The 14,774-nt window shown below is 39.9% G+C and overlaps 1 protein-coding gene across 1 annotated transcript; it reads left to right on the top strand.

The window, feature by feature from the left end:
* The first annotated feature begins 24 nt into the window (after positions 1 to 24).
* NUSAP1 (nucleolar and spindle associated protein 1) lies at positions 25 to 14,741 on the top strand. Its single transcript, XM_039704757.1, has 11 exons — positions 25 to 164; positions 1,248 to 1,313; positions 2,363 to 2,554; positions 3,558 to 3,720; positions 5,342 to 5,425; positions 6,136 to 6,236; positions 7,207 to 7,394; positions 10,325 to 10,500; positions 11,432 to 11,542; positions 12,466 to 12,571; positions 13,040 to 14,741. The coding sequence occupies exons 1-11, from the start codon at positions 72 to 74 to the stop codon at positions 13,125 to 13,127; spliced, it is 1,368 nt and encodes a 455-aa protein (XP_039560691.1). The 5' UTR covers positions 25 to 71; the 3' UTR covers positions 13,128 to 14,741.
* The last annotated feature ends 33 nt before the right edge of the window (positions 14,742 to 14,774 follow it).

Raw genomic sequence — 14,774 nt, 5'->3', positions numbered from 1 at the left:
TTCGAATGGCGGGGGCGGCGCGAGCGGTGTCTGTTGGCGCGCGGGCAGGCCGGCCGCTCTGAGGTGCTGTCATGGCGCTCGCTTCGCTGCAGCCCCTGGAGGCGCTGAAATACGCCGAGCTCCAGCGCATCGCCAAGGCCGCCGGGCTGCGGGCAAACCTGCGGGTGAGGCAGCTGCGCGGGGGCAACGCCCACCGTGCTCCGGGCTCTGGGCTACCCCCGTGCCCGGTGGCGAGAGCGCGTTCCCAGCCTCCCGGGTCTGGAGCGGCGCCGGCAGCGGCACCGCCCGCGGGGGCGGCCGTGGCTTCGCGCTGGGGCGCCCCGGGGGCTGCGCTGCCGTCCGGGGCGCGGGCAAGCACTCGGGGAGTGGGACAGCGGGGCTCCGGTGTCCCCCGGGTGTTGAGAAGGGGCGGCTGCCCCCTCCTCCGCCGGCCCGGCCGTTCCCCCAGGCCGCTGTCCGGGCAGCTGCGTGTGTGTGTGTGTGTGCGTGTTTGGCTCGGCTTGTTTTCCTGACGGCTCGGAGTGGGAGGAGCAGTGACAAGGGAGTACCGGGATGGGGGACGGAGGGCGCGTTCGGCGGTCCGGGTAAGGTCCTGCCGGAGCTGCGGGTGCGTGTGAGGCACGGCCGGGCTCCTCCGGCAGCCGTGGCTGGAGCCGTAAAGCCTGGAAAGAAACATCTAGGGTGGACAAGGCAGCTCCTTGTCCTCACAGGACTGAGGCTTTTTCTGGCAATGTTAGTTTTGGGGTGCTTTGGTTGTTTTTCTGCTGACCTTTCCACTTAGGTGTTCAAGAGTCTTTCGTAGCCTGAATTATCAATGGTGTGTTTTCATCGTTGTTTTATTACTATTACTGCTGAATGTATGCGAGGGATGAAAAGAATGCTTTGCGTGTAGCATGGGTAAGACAGAAGCAATTGGAGAAACTTGACACGATTTTAATTCAGGTTCAGCTGTGGGGCTTAAAACAGTTTGTCTCCTTCCTTGAAGAATTAACAGCCTCCTGGAAAATAGAGCAGGAGAAACCTAGTCAGGGAAATTTACCTTTGTGCCTCCGTGGAGAATATGCTGCAGGTTCATGTGTGGCCTTAGGCACTGCCTGGAGCGAGTCCCAGGCGTGCCTCACGCTGTTGCATTCAGGGAATGTCCTGCTCCTTTGCTGGCTCTGTTCACAGCGTGCGGGGTGGGCTGGGCAGCTCCTCGGTGCCTTCGTGGGCTCTTTGGTTCACGTGTTGTTTTCATTTCTCTTCAGGCAGACAAATTGTTGGAATCATTGAAGCAACACTTTGAAAGGACAAATGGAGAAAGTGAAAATATGGTAACATATATAAATAATAATAAGACGTTGTTTTAAAGAAATGCAAACCTTAGTTTGTAACCCATAGAGCAGGGCATGTGCTGAAGGGTGATTTTGACCACAATGGGAACTGTAACAGAAATACCTTTTTCTTCTAAGTGCCCTTCGTTTAAAGTACTTATGTACTGATAGAAATAGATATGCTAATGTTAGTTTTGAGGCAGCTGATTTCCTTTCAGCTGCCAAAATTAACAATGTATTTTTCAGCATCAGTATGAACCTATTCTCTGTGAACAATAACATTTAATTTCCACTGAATAAACCTTAATTCTTCCTTGTTTGGCTCCAGACACTATTCAGTACCAAATATAAAAACATTTTATTAATCTTGCATGCCTAAATGAAGGGGACTAGGTACTAATTGGAAAGCATTTTGCATCTACTAAAATTTACTTCTGCTTATAATGAAGGCAATACTGAATCCTTTACAGTTGTGCTGCTTCCTTTATTTCCTCTTGGTGTTTTGTTTTCTTAAGTTTTTAAAAAGTTTTCTGTAAGCAGAATATTTTGTTGAGTGTAGCAATGTTTTTGATTAAAGTAATTTGTTATCTCCTTTTTCTAAAATACATCTCCCTTTAAGTGCATCCCTTAAAAATCTTCTTTAAAAGCTTGAGGAACTGGTATAAACCTTGTCAGCTTTTAAAAAATTTCCACAAGCAGTAAAGGAGCTCTGTTTTTACTGGTTAAAAGTATTCCACAAATGTACAAATATGGGAGGGTCATGGCATCATGCAAGTTAAATTTCAAATATAAGGCTTTTATAATGTTATTAAAACAAAATATGATAAACCAATCATAGGAATTCTATTTAAAGTCTCCAAACAATGAGCTTTGATGCTTAGGGGAATCTAGATAGTGTCAGTTTCTTGATTACTGTGCTGCTATGTGGCATGCTACTGTTTATCCTCAGTGTAAAATACTTTTTTAAATAATAAAATTGAAACTGGTCTGGAGTATTTAATTCATATTTGTGTCAGATAACTTCCAGTTACAGTGTTTTTCTGCTGCAGGGTTCTGTAAAGAGTGCATCTGCTCCTATTAAATCAGATGAACTGAGCATTCAGGAGGAAATTTTGTCTGATTCAGTGTGTTTCATTACAAAAAGAGGTGGTAAGGATAAGAAAATAACCAGAAAAAAGAGGAACTCCTGTGAGGAAAGAAATAGCAGTGAAGAAAACCCAGTGCTTTCTGATGAGAAACAGGTGATTTGCTTTGCATGCTTTTGTGTTCTGTCCTCCCTCTGAGCATAATTTAAGCACACTTGATTTCTTTTCAATCACCATTTATAGATGGGGTGTGTTTGTGTGTATATAGACATGTAAGAAATTGATATTCAGGCATTCTGGTACTGGTCTTTTGTATTTTGTAGCACTGACTTTTGTGCATTTATGCACTGTCCCATAATAAACAGACATTACTTCTAAGTCACTGCTTCAAGAAAATAAATCCTTTAAGAAATAGACAATTCCAAACACTTTATCTGAGTGTAATGCTGCTTTCACTAGTTCATTGTAGCATTTTGACTCTTAGGCTAGTTTCAGAATTTATCTAAAATAAGGCTGTTCTCACTGTTTTGATACAGAAAAAATATCAGAAGTTGCACGACTGCCTAAACCTCATATCTTTTTTATTGTGGGAGTTGTGTGAATTAGGGAGTGAAAGTTACAAGGTGAGATGGAGGTTGACTTTTTTTTGAGTTACAAGGAGTAGGTAAATTAAGAACTGTCTGAAAGACTTTTACTGAGGTAGAGGAGAGAAATGAGGAGTGCTAGTCTTTTAGTGTTAGAGAATTGTACAGTATGCAAAAATACAACAGTAAAAAGTAACATCCCCTGTGAATTTAATCTTACTTGCAAATAATTGACTTTAATTCATAAAGGCAATTTTATACTAAAATTGAGAACTATGCAGGTCAAAGCTTTCTAATATATCTAAGTTTGTGAAGTAACAGTGTAAGTGTTTTACAGGTTAATTCAGTTTGAGCCAGAGAGTTTTTTCAAGTCCAATGTCCCAATCAAAGCAGACTCAGCAATGAGGTTAGAGCCCAGTGCTTTGGGCTTTATGCAACGTGATGCTGAAAACCCTTGAGGATGAAGGCTGTGCACCCCTCTGGGCAATCTGATCTATGGCCCACTGTTCTCAGAACAGCCTTGCTCTATATCCAGTTGGAACAAACTGGTTAAACAAAATATGTTTAAATTGCAGGTGCATTCTGAAATGAAAGAAAATGAAGTGCCTCAGGGTGAGCACAAAAAGGGAGAGAAGATATCACAAAACAAAATTGAGAGAGCTACTGAGAATCCAAGGATGGGTGCTGGCCAAAAGAAACAAGCAGAGAAGACTTCTACTAGAGGCAGGGGAGAGCAACGTAAGTACAAAACTGGATAAAAGTAACTTTAATTTGTGCTACTTACAATAAAATTATCTTTTGGTTATTCTGTCTTTGTACCATTTTTGTGGCACATCTGTTCATCAGTACCTTGTTTTGTGCATACTGGAAGAAAATTGGTCTGGTTTGAGTTTGTGTTACTTGTTTAACATTGTAACACAAATCCACAAATTCTGCAGTGTAGGAATTTTGCTGGCTTTGACTTCAGAGCTTTTGCTTTTAGTGAAGGAGTTTTCAGAGAGCTGAGTTTTACACTTTCAAAAGGATCAGTGCCTTTTGGAATACCCTTGAGGTGTTGTTTGGCCTCTAGGAGGTGGCAAGAAATGGAGGACCTGCTTCGTTATGGTTCATTTGGCTTTTTCCAAAGGTGAACAATTTCATCGCTTGCTTTCCAGGAGTAAAATTAGCATAAAATATTGAATCCTTTACCATTTGTTTGAACTACCTAAGAGTATCTGAATGTGTTCCACTGGATCACTTTTTCATCTGGTAGTGTTTTTAGTCCTTCAAACATAATGCCACTGAAAATAGGAATTAATTTATCCCCCACTGCTTTGTGTATGCAGCTGATAAGAAGAATTTGTCTACCTAATCTGATAATTTCTTGATATTGAAGAGTCTGTCAAGTAAGATACACTTCTGCATTTGCTCTGTTAGGCTCAGTGTATGTAGTCTGTAAGTTTATTATGGATATTCTTGTTGTTCCATAGAATTTACAAGGACAATCTTATGGGAGACTACAAATAATTTTGAACTAACTCAAAAATGTGGGTTTTTCAATGAAGGTTGTTTTTAAAAACAAGAGCAATAGGATATGTGGGGGATGCTTGGGGGCATCACTCATCCTGACAGTTGGTACAGTGCTCATCTCTTCCTAAAGCTGTAGTAACAAGTCTGCAGTTAATATCAACAAATTGATTTTTTTAACTGTACACCATTATTTGTTTCCAATAAGGATTGCTTTCAATATATTGTGGTCATCTAAGTTTACTTTTGAGGGGATGTGAATGACCAGAAATGCAAATGTTTGCTGTTGATATGCAAATGCTGAACTTGATGTAAGGTTGTTACCTGATTTTTTTTTCTTAAGAAAATTAATCATTAAAATGTGAACATGAGAGTATTACTACACCTGAGAACAGAGATGATAAAAATAACTTGGACTCTGTATGTAGCTAAGGCAGTGGCAGAAAACTTGGTCAAAAGGTATTTTTTCTTTAGTGTCAACATTTAAAAACACAGATGAAGGCCTGTGAATTTAAAGTTTTTGTTTACCACAAGCACAGTTCTCTTGAAAACTTTCCCTGAAAAATATTCTACTATCATAATATACTAACCAAATATGACTTTAGGATTCATGCTGGGCTTGTTTGATATTTATAATATATCTTGGTTTGTCAAGATATATTATTAATGACAAACCAATTAAAGCACTTTTGAGAGTCTTAGAACATACCTATTCCAGCTGGTTTTATTTCTCAAAGCCTAAACCCACTTTGAGGAGATAAAGTGTGTTTTAAAACAAACACTAGACCAATATTTGAAATTACTTTAAACCATCCAGGAGTTGTACTGGTTTTGTCTAATGTTGCTGTACCAGGTAATGCCCGTCCTGCAGGAGGGAAGATCCCTGTGCCTGTGGGCCGTGCATCGAGGTCTGCGGGAGTGACAGCTACCACACCAAGTAAGACAGCCTGCCATCTTCAGCAAGAGATGTCTTTTCTCTGTATAAAGGGAGACTTGACTTAGTTTTTTACAACTCAGGTTTCTATTCCTGCTCAAATAAAAGAATATACTTTCTTTAAAAAGCAAGCAAAAAAAAATTCCCAAATGTTAAATTTCAAGGTACATATTTCAGCTTGTAAATTCATAGTAGTAAATGACTGGCATGTATGTAAAAAAAAACCTGGTTTATTGAACATTTTGGTGACTTCTTCATACAATACTTGTATTAATAATTTTCAAAGAACAGGAACACATACATGCTACTATTACTGCTTGTTTAGTTTTCACTTTATAAATCCTATGGTTGTGCTGTACTACTATACATTAATTCATGTTCATTGCTTCTTAGAGTGTGTTAAATCATCTCAAATGTAGAAGTATTTGTTGTTTTCTTTAACTGCAGAATTTGGGGGTTGGGTTGGATGATCTTTAAAGGTCCCTTCCAACCCAGACCATGATTCTATCATCCTCCAGATTACCAGGTAGTGGGCCATGTGAATAGATTCTATTGGTCCTGTTTGGTGAGCTGTGTCTACAGCCTTTAATTAGAGGGGCACGTTGACTTCTTTGAGGCCATGACCATGGGTGTCACAAAATTATCCTATTGTATACTAAACTCCCTTAGAACCATACTGTATCTGTGAATGTTCTTATTTTTGAACTTCTTAGACTTTAAAAAGTTGCATGAGGCTCAATTCAAGAAAATGGAATCTATTGCTGACTACATGGAGAGGAAAAAAAAACTGAATGAAAGTTGCAGTGCAGTCAAGGTAAGAGATAACATAGGAAGATGCCCATTGTTGGCATATTCAGTTATTTCCAGGGCTTTTCTGTAAAAGTCCTACCAGATTTCTTTAGATCACTAAGTAACTGGTCATGTGAACATGCAGTGGAATATTATAACCAATATATATAGTTATTTGTATATAACTTATGTAACAATATAAAATTTTACGTGTTAACAGTGTACAGCTGTAGAAACCAACAACTAACTTGTTGTTTTTTGAGTAAAAATCATTGTCACAATTACTTTTGTGAAAGATCTCCTGGATCTTTTGTTTACAACTGTCTGAAAAAAATCAAGATTACAAACCTTGCTGCAAAATCTATCCAAGGGGATAGGTTATTTTTCAAAGAGCAGGAATTAAATATTTTCTCTTTTGTACCTGAACTATCATCCCATGGCTGCATATGATTCTCCTTAAAAATACATTCAATATGTGTTGTTCTCAGTTCTTGTATTTCATCCTCACATGGGTGAAAGCTGCTAACAGGGCCTCTCACAAAGTGCAGTAGAACCTAAAAAAGTGACAGTAATGTATCCATGAATATGTGAGTGAATATGGCAATGGCCATAGAATTGTTCAGGTTGGTTACTCTAGCACTGTCCATATCAAACAGTAATAATGAATGAAACTCCTGAACACTACATTTATTTTTTAATGGCATATATTGCATCAATGTATGCTTCAGACAAATTACTATTGCCAGGTGCTGACCAGAAAATCAAATATCTTAAGAGCATCAGAAAAAGACACTCTGTATTCTAAGATATGTGTTGTCAGGTCAATTTAATAATAAAAATACTTACGTTTAAAATATGCTTTTAAAGAGAGAAAAAAAGGGAGAAAACTGAAGAGGCCATATGCTTTAGGTTCACTGTGTGTTTTCCCTTCCTCTTGGCTGCTTTGTAATTAATTGTCAGCAGAGTCTGCTAACTCAGAATTTGCTTTTCCCTAGAAACAAGCCAGTGGCAAAAGATTTTTATTCAGCCCAAATCCAGAAAGAGGCAGGTTCTCCACCACCAGCACTCCTTGTAACCTGCGGCGCTCACCACGCAATTCTCTGAACGCTGCTAATCGGAACATTTTATCCCAGAAGTCTTCATTTCATCCTTCCATACTTTCAACATCCAAAATGAATGTCAGGTAAAAAGAACAAACCAAAGCTACCAGCAAGCCATTTGGTGTGATACACATGAAATAATCAACACTGACTGTGATTTTACTACATTATTTCTCTTCCAAACATGAACTATGCAAGACTAATTCTGATTACTAACTTTCAGCCTGGCTTTGTGGGTGGTTTAAGCCTCACTGTGCTGTTACTGTCTTCATTCTTCATTTTTATGTCTGTTAGAAGAATCTCAAATCCTGGCGTTCATTTTTCTAAAGCCAAGTGATGCAAAATTAAGCAAATTATGTTTCTTCTACTACTGTGTTAGGTTTTCTATTTTGCCAGGCAGCCTAATAGTTTCTGTTTATCCTAATTAATTTTGCTGTAAATTTTTAGAATTGGAACTCTCTTCAGTATTCCAGGTGAGTCTTGCAATGGTTTTTAGGTACTTTCTTCCTTTTGTCCTCCAGTTCCCCTCTCCTTCAATGGCACAGTGTCACAACAGGGGTCCTCTTGTGATTGACTACTATAAGCAGACCATTGCTAGCAGATGGGAACTGACACCAGAAGTCGTGAGGAATTGCTGAATGGATGAACTCTTACTCACTGCTATTATACCTCGTCTCATTTCCTTTTAGAACATGATGTGTATGTCATCATTCCTCCACAGTAACCTACTTCTCTTAGTGTTAATACTTAATGAACTGCTGTTATCAGTATGTTTTATTTGCTTCTTAATATTTTTTCTAAAGTCTTGATCAAGAAACATTTTAAAAGAAGGAATTGAAAGGACGGTCCTTGCAGTATCCTGTTGATAAGTGTTCTTTTTGCTTGGATTTCTAATGAAAGCCTTTATTTCTACTATTTCTTTGTTGATTTCTAACTATTCTACTAATCTTGACTCTAATCAGTTTCCTAAGCCTTCCACAGTGGCTGAAGTTCTGATTAGATCTTCTCCCTTTGCTAACAATACACGGTTGTTCACAGGCCTCGGCTGTGTTACTTTCTCTGATGACCTTCACTTTTCCACTTCTGCATGCCAAGATCATGGCTGCTGGGGCTTTTTTTTGTCCCTGACTAAAGTGTATGTGGGATTGTTGTTTTTAAATTAGGTAATGCAACTTCTCATATTGCTGTGTGATAATATATAATTATGTGACTTTGGAATGCAGGTCTTCTGCTGTTCAAAGGTCAAAATCAAGATTACAAACTTAATGGCTTTGTTTTTATTTTAAATGTCTTTTTGATTTCAATAGATAGCAAATGTAAAAAACACTCTGCCTCTAGCGTCCTCTTGGATGAGCTTGGATGTCTTCACTGTAGCCCTAATTGATTCCTAGCAATATGTGAATCAAAACATATCATTCAGAATTTGCTTCCAAAATTTCATTCATCCAAAGTTGCACTGTGGTGGACTTGGCAAGCTGTACTTCATCATAAACTCGCTCGCACAAAAAACCAGCTTTCTTCAACACTTACTCCTTGTCTTTTTAAGTCTTGCAAGCTCATGGCTTAGTCTCATGTGTTTTTGCAAGATTTTGAATTTTATGCATGTACACGTATATGAGTAATCATAGGTGTTCATTAAGAATGTCTATATACACATTTGGAATATATATGGAATGTGTGTGTCTTGGTATGCAGGTAACTTATGTATTTCAAAATCTTCAGCTTCTTCTTCTTGTAGGTCTTTGAGAATGTCTATATACACATTTGGAATATATATGGAATGTGTGTGTCTTGTGTTTCAAAATGTGTTTCAAAATCTTCAGCTTCTTCCTCTTGTAGGTCTTTGGGGTCCAGCGTTCTGTTAGTTGTCTTTCAGTTTTTCTTAATTTGAATTTTAAAACTAACAAAATATGCAATGCTTTACTACAGAATCCAGGTCTAAAGTAAATCATATCTGTTGGTGAATAAATCTACTAGCTTATTGCACCTAAGTATATTTGCTTTTCAAAATAACAAGAAAGTCAGTTCTTTGTAGTTTCTAATAGTACTTACTGCTATTGACACTGGCTCCAAACTTAGTGTTACTGCTAGCAAGGTATTTTAGTAAAGTTTTTGTACGAGAGCTGTGAACTGCCGGGGTCAGCTGTCAATTGTCTCTGCCCCAGCACGGAAAAGGTGGTTCTGGGCAGGCCGCGCTCTCGCAGAAGGAGTCTGGACTCTTCCTTTCGGTCTGTCTGCCCCAGCACGGAAAAGGTGGTTCTGGGCAGGCCGCGCTTTCGAAGGAGTCTGGACTCTTAGTTTTGGTCTTCAGTTGAGTTTATTGTTCCTTATCTACAAAGTTTTTCTGTCTGTCCAGCCAAGGTCTGATCAGCAAGACAGCCAAGGGCACTCTCTCCTGCCCACGGGCCGGTTGTCTCTCTTATAGTGAAAATTATGTATAAGATATTTACCTTCAATTTCCAATACTTTTCACCCTTGTTGGCAAGTGCACTTTCACTATGAACCAATCCACACATGCCAACATCATCCTGAACATGGATGCCAAGGAGAAGAAAGAAGAAGGACAGGGCACGCCCAAATCCCTCCATCTTAGAACCCCTGACCCCCATATACAGAATTTCAAACTCCCCTGTACAACATACAAAACCCCCTGTACAGTGCTCTAAAATGTTTTCCTTCACCCTGTGATTCCTACTACTGTGCTACTTAAACTTTTGTGGCCCATAATTCTTTATATAAGGTTGGCAATTTGCTCCATGAATTAAGATTGAATTTCCAGGTGTCTTTGGCTTCCTGCCAGGGTCTCAGAGGCCCTGCCAGGGCTTTGAGACATCCAGGGCATCCAGAGAGATGTCCTGGGTTCTGACATGAACATCTTTCACCCAGTAAATCTTTCTATCTGTAATAAATAAATTAATAATAAATAATATAGAAGGCAGAACCATCTATATTCTGGCACATTGCTTACATTCCTTCTAGGTGAACTTGTCTTCATATTTCTAAAATCTTTCAGGTTCTCAGAAGCCACAAAAGATAATGAGCACAAACGCTCTCTTACCAAGACTCCATCTAGAATGTCTCCATACATGGAGGAGATCTGCACACCTGACACTCCAAAGAGCTGTAAACTAAGAAGTCAGAAGAACAGTAAGGGGAATGCAAGAAATAATGATCTGACTGCAGCAAAGGGTAAGGTGGATGTGAATATTTGGCTCTTTCAGATCAAGACTTTTATCTTAATGAATTACTGTACAAGTTTTTAACTACCAAAAGTCACGTAGACCCAGGTTTTAATTTAATTCTCTAATTTATGACTGGTTCTTCAGAAACTGCAGTCATTTCTTTGTTTCTTTTGTTTTCCAGTGGTTTGACTAAAATGTTTAGGTGCCACAACTTAAACATATGGCCCCTAGCTACCTACAGAAAAGAGGACAGAAAGTGTTCTAGACCTTTAGGGACTACATAGTAAAAGATTGATACAGCAGACACAGGGACACCCCATTTGCACAGAAAGAAATTCCTGACACCTTCTCAGAGTTCTCATTCTCCTTGTGGGGTTAGCATGCATCAGGCTTCTAGCCGTGCTTCAGGACAAGCTGTTATCAGCCTGAGCACCCAGATAACTCAGGAACTAAAATTAAGAAAAATCAGAAGTCTTCTGATTACTAACAATCTCTGCAGCAGCACAGCTGTGCTATCCAGCCATTGACACCCTTCACATCACAGGGATATTTGCACAGGTCAAGAACCCACAGCGTCCTGGTTTGCTGTAAAAAACTGATGTTTTCAAGGTGCAAGAAGAGTTCCACACTGATCTGAAGCTGACCTGTTCCAAAAGAATTATTCTTTAACATGAAAAACCACTCGGTTACAAATAGGCATAGAAGAAACACAATTTCCTTTGAAAGACTAGAAAAACACATGGAGCTTTATGTGTTCTTCCACAGTATAATCATAGCTAAAGGGCCGCTTCTCTGCAACTCTTGCCCCTCCCTATTTCAAATGAGAATTGCATTGTTTGTGCAATTCTATCCTTAGAAGTAGCAGCAGGGGCATTTAATTGCTCTTTGGTCTTGATGCTCTCGCTTTTCTAATTATGGTGTCTCGATGCCTTTTGTAGCTCTTACCCCCTTCAAGTTTGGAGCTCAACCTGCACAACCCACAAGCGGAAAGAAGACATTTGATCTCAAAGCAAGCCTCTCTCGACCACTTCGGTATCAGCCACACAAAGGTACTGTGACTCTGTGCAGCCCGCGTTGGTCACAGCCCTCGCTGTGACTCTGTGCAGCCCGTGTTGGTCACAGCCCTCGCTGTGACTCTGTGCACCCTGTGTTGGTCACAGCCCTCGCTGTGACCCTGTGCAGCCCGCGTTGGTCACAGCCCTCGCTGTGACTCTGTGCACCCTGTGTTGGTCACAGCCCTCGCCGTGACCCTGTGCAGCCTGTGTTGGTCACAGCCCTCGCCGTGACCCTGTGCAGCCTGTGTTGGTCACAGCCCTCGCTGTGACTCTGTGCACCCTGTGTTGGTCACAGCCCTCGCTGTGACCCTGTGCAGCCCGTGTTGGTCACAGCCCTCTGTGACTTTGTGCAACCTGTGTTGGTCACAGCCCTTGCTGTGACCCTGTGCAGCCCTCACACTCAGCTGCTCCTATGGGGCACTTTAATACAAACACTGAGGACAAGTTACAGTCTCTTTTCCTCTCCCCTTTCCTTTCTCTCTGGGTTCCCACATAGTCTGGTGTAAAGTTTCTTCATGATATATGCTTCAAGAGCCTCCCTACTGAAGATTAAGATTTTATGGCCAGAAGCCCATAAATAGAAGAATAAATATCCTTGCATTCCACTGAATGGATGCATGTACAGGAAATACAGACTATTTCTTACACAATGAGGTGGGGTTTTTTAATCTCATGTGAGGAGCTGAACTTTGCATGGTGTGTGCTACTTCTAAGTACAGTCATCTGTTTCTACTTACAGAAGAACAACTTGTAGGGAATGGGCTGGTGAAACTGAAAGTACAGCTTAAAGAGGCATTACATCTTCAAAACAACCAGTAAGAAACAGGCTAGCTGGGATGAATTCATGATAAGAAGTTAAGCACACAATTAGTTACTGAACTATTAAACTAGTCTCTCTTTTTGCTCCTAAATTGTAGGACGACTAAAACCGTGGGGAGAATTTAAAGAAAATGCTGTTCCCAGTAGGTCTGGTGGTATCTGTTCACATAGGAAAGATTACAAACAGCCACATCTCCAGACAAGGTTAGTATCCCACTGATCTTTTTATATATACTGTTACTTAAAATAATATGATGATTCATTCTTCTCCTTAGGATTTAAATGTAGTTTAGGGAAGAATACTTTTGTATTAAAGCCATTTTTCCTTCCAATGACTACTTCATTTCAAGAAGGCCAACAAAAGGCTGCTCTGAATTTACTAAGACTTTTTTTTCATGAACAATATCAGTTCCAGAGTTTAGAGACTTACCTTCATCTTGGAAGAAGCTGTCAGTATTGACATGCTGTTACCTCAGGTGTTAAACCTGCATGTCTCAGCAGATGTATTTGCCTGAATGTTTGGGTTCAGTCCATAATGGTACTCTTATCTCTGCCTATGCCAAAGGCAGCACACTGATTAAACTTGTGTTGGGCTGTGGTCAGCTTCAGATTCCTTTGGTTGCTTGTGCCTCCACCTTTAAAACTTGACATAGTCTCTTTTTTTTCCTCCAGGGAAGAAAGGCGTGAGACACTTGAGCAAGACAGAAAAAAGAAAAAGGCTCATGCTCTTGCCAAACGTAGAGGCCTATCTGGGTGTTAGGACAAACAAGAAAGATCTAAGAGATCACTGTAAATACTGTAAATCTTCTTTCTTCATAATGTTTTCATTTAACTAATTTACTTGACTAAAAGATGTTAAAGAGGAAAATATAAGTGGAAAAAAAAAGCTCAAGAAGCCTCCTTGCAACTTAGGATAGACTTGTGCATCAGAATGGACTTGTCCATTGTGCTAGAATGCAGGCCATGCAGGCTTTAGATAGCAGCAGCTTCAAAATGTTCCAGTGTTCAAAATGACAAGATTTGGAAGTACCTGCTTGCCCTGTTCTCCAGATCAATCCTTAAGTTCTCTAAGTTACAGCAATTACTCAGCATTTCTAATTGAATGCCTATGAAACAGTAGGGAATTTCAAAGTGAAGAAAAAATATGCAAGCTCTCTGGCAAACTAATGCAGAATTGTAAACTACCTTTTTGAAAAAGTCACAACTGAATTGACAAATTACCAGCTGAATGCTTTGAACAATTAAGGTTTTGTTCCTTTCTATAGTAAATAGCAGATGTTAAAATCCTCTTGCTTTTCACCTCTAAGATGCTTAATTGTGTTGAGGTACATTTTAAAAGAATGGTTTTAAAATAAGCTGTTATTTTTACATTAAAAAAATACATAGAAAAGTTGTCTGGATTTTTTAGGGATAGAAGTAGAAAGGTAATTTAGCAGCTGTAATCTCAGCTGTTGAGCAAATAAATGTTTCACTGAATTTATGTCCTATCATATGTTGTGATGTCAAGAAAAACCAAATTTCTAAATAAATGTAACGGGGGAAATAAATATTTTGTATATGTCCTGTTTATCACTGGCTTTATCATTTAGTATACTAACTACAACTGCTTCCTTACTCTGGCACTGTTTTTTCACTCTTGTATTTGCTGCTGTGTTTTCCTGTGCCAAGTTTTCCTCACCAACTCGCCTGCCTCCCACTCCAAGAAAGATGTTTGCTCTGATATCTTCCTGGTATCATCCTTCTTCTACAATTAAGCTGCTGAATTCAGTGCAAAAGGAAGATAACAGTACAAGATCCTGTTTCAGCTTGCTTCATTATGCTCTCTTCCATATAAAATACAGGTACATTTAATATTTCTGTAGTATACTTAAACAAGGTCACTGTGGAGGAGGTCAGTGCTTTCATTATTTAAATTTGACAGCTGAAACATACTCTTGATAAAGCAAGTGCTGAGTAGTTATCCTGAATTACTGAAAACTGCATCTCTCTGCAGAAGGGAGGTATTAAGGTGCTGTGCCACCAGTTGAGGCTGTGAATTCTTACAACACAGCAGAGTTAGGCTAACTGCTCTGCCCTGTAATGGTGCTAAGTAAGCCAAGCTCTGCCTCCTCAGAGAGCAGACAGAACTGCAGCTTTCCTCCCACCCCTCCTTTGGAGCATTGCTTCTTTCCAACAACCTTGGCTCTGCCTCATTGTAGGATCATCATCAACAGCTCTGAAGGAAAAGTCAAGCCTGCTGCATAGCTCTTGTTTCCATCTTGGCAGTGGCAGCTTTTGCTTTTTTTAGCTATCTACAAGAGCCAAAGCTAAAGGTTGAAATACTTCTGCCTTTTCCACTTCTGGTGCTGCTCTTTGCAAATTTCAGTAGCTGAGTCACACTTAAGCACCAGTCCTCAGAGTATTAATT

Source organism: Passer montanus, unplaced genomic scaffold (genome assembly GCF_014805655.1).
Source record: "Passer montanus isolate IOZ18808 unplaced genomic scaffold, ASM1480565v1 scaffold18, whole genome shotgun sequence".
Classification (NCBI taxonomy): Eukaryota; Metazoa; Chordata; class Aves; order Passeriformes; family Passeridae; genus Passer; species Passer montanus.
This window is presented reverse-complemented; position numbering and strand designations above follow the sequence as displayed.

Excerpts from the sequence above, each read along its gene's own strand:
- NUSAP1 (XM_039704757.1), top strand. The coding sequence starts at position 72 with ATGGCGCTCGCTTCGCTGCAGCCCCTGGAGGCGCTGAAATACGCCGAG. Across the intron at positions 3,721-5,341 it reads TAGAGGCAGGGGAGAGCAAC|GTAATGCCCGTCCTGCAGGA; the intron begins GTAAGTACAAAA and ends TTGCTGTACCAG. Across the intron at positions 6,237-7,206 it reads AAAGTTGCAGTGCAGTCAAG|AAACAAGCCAGTGGCAAAAG; the intron begins GTAAGAGATAAC and ends GCTTTTCCCTAG.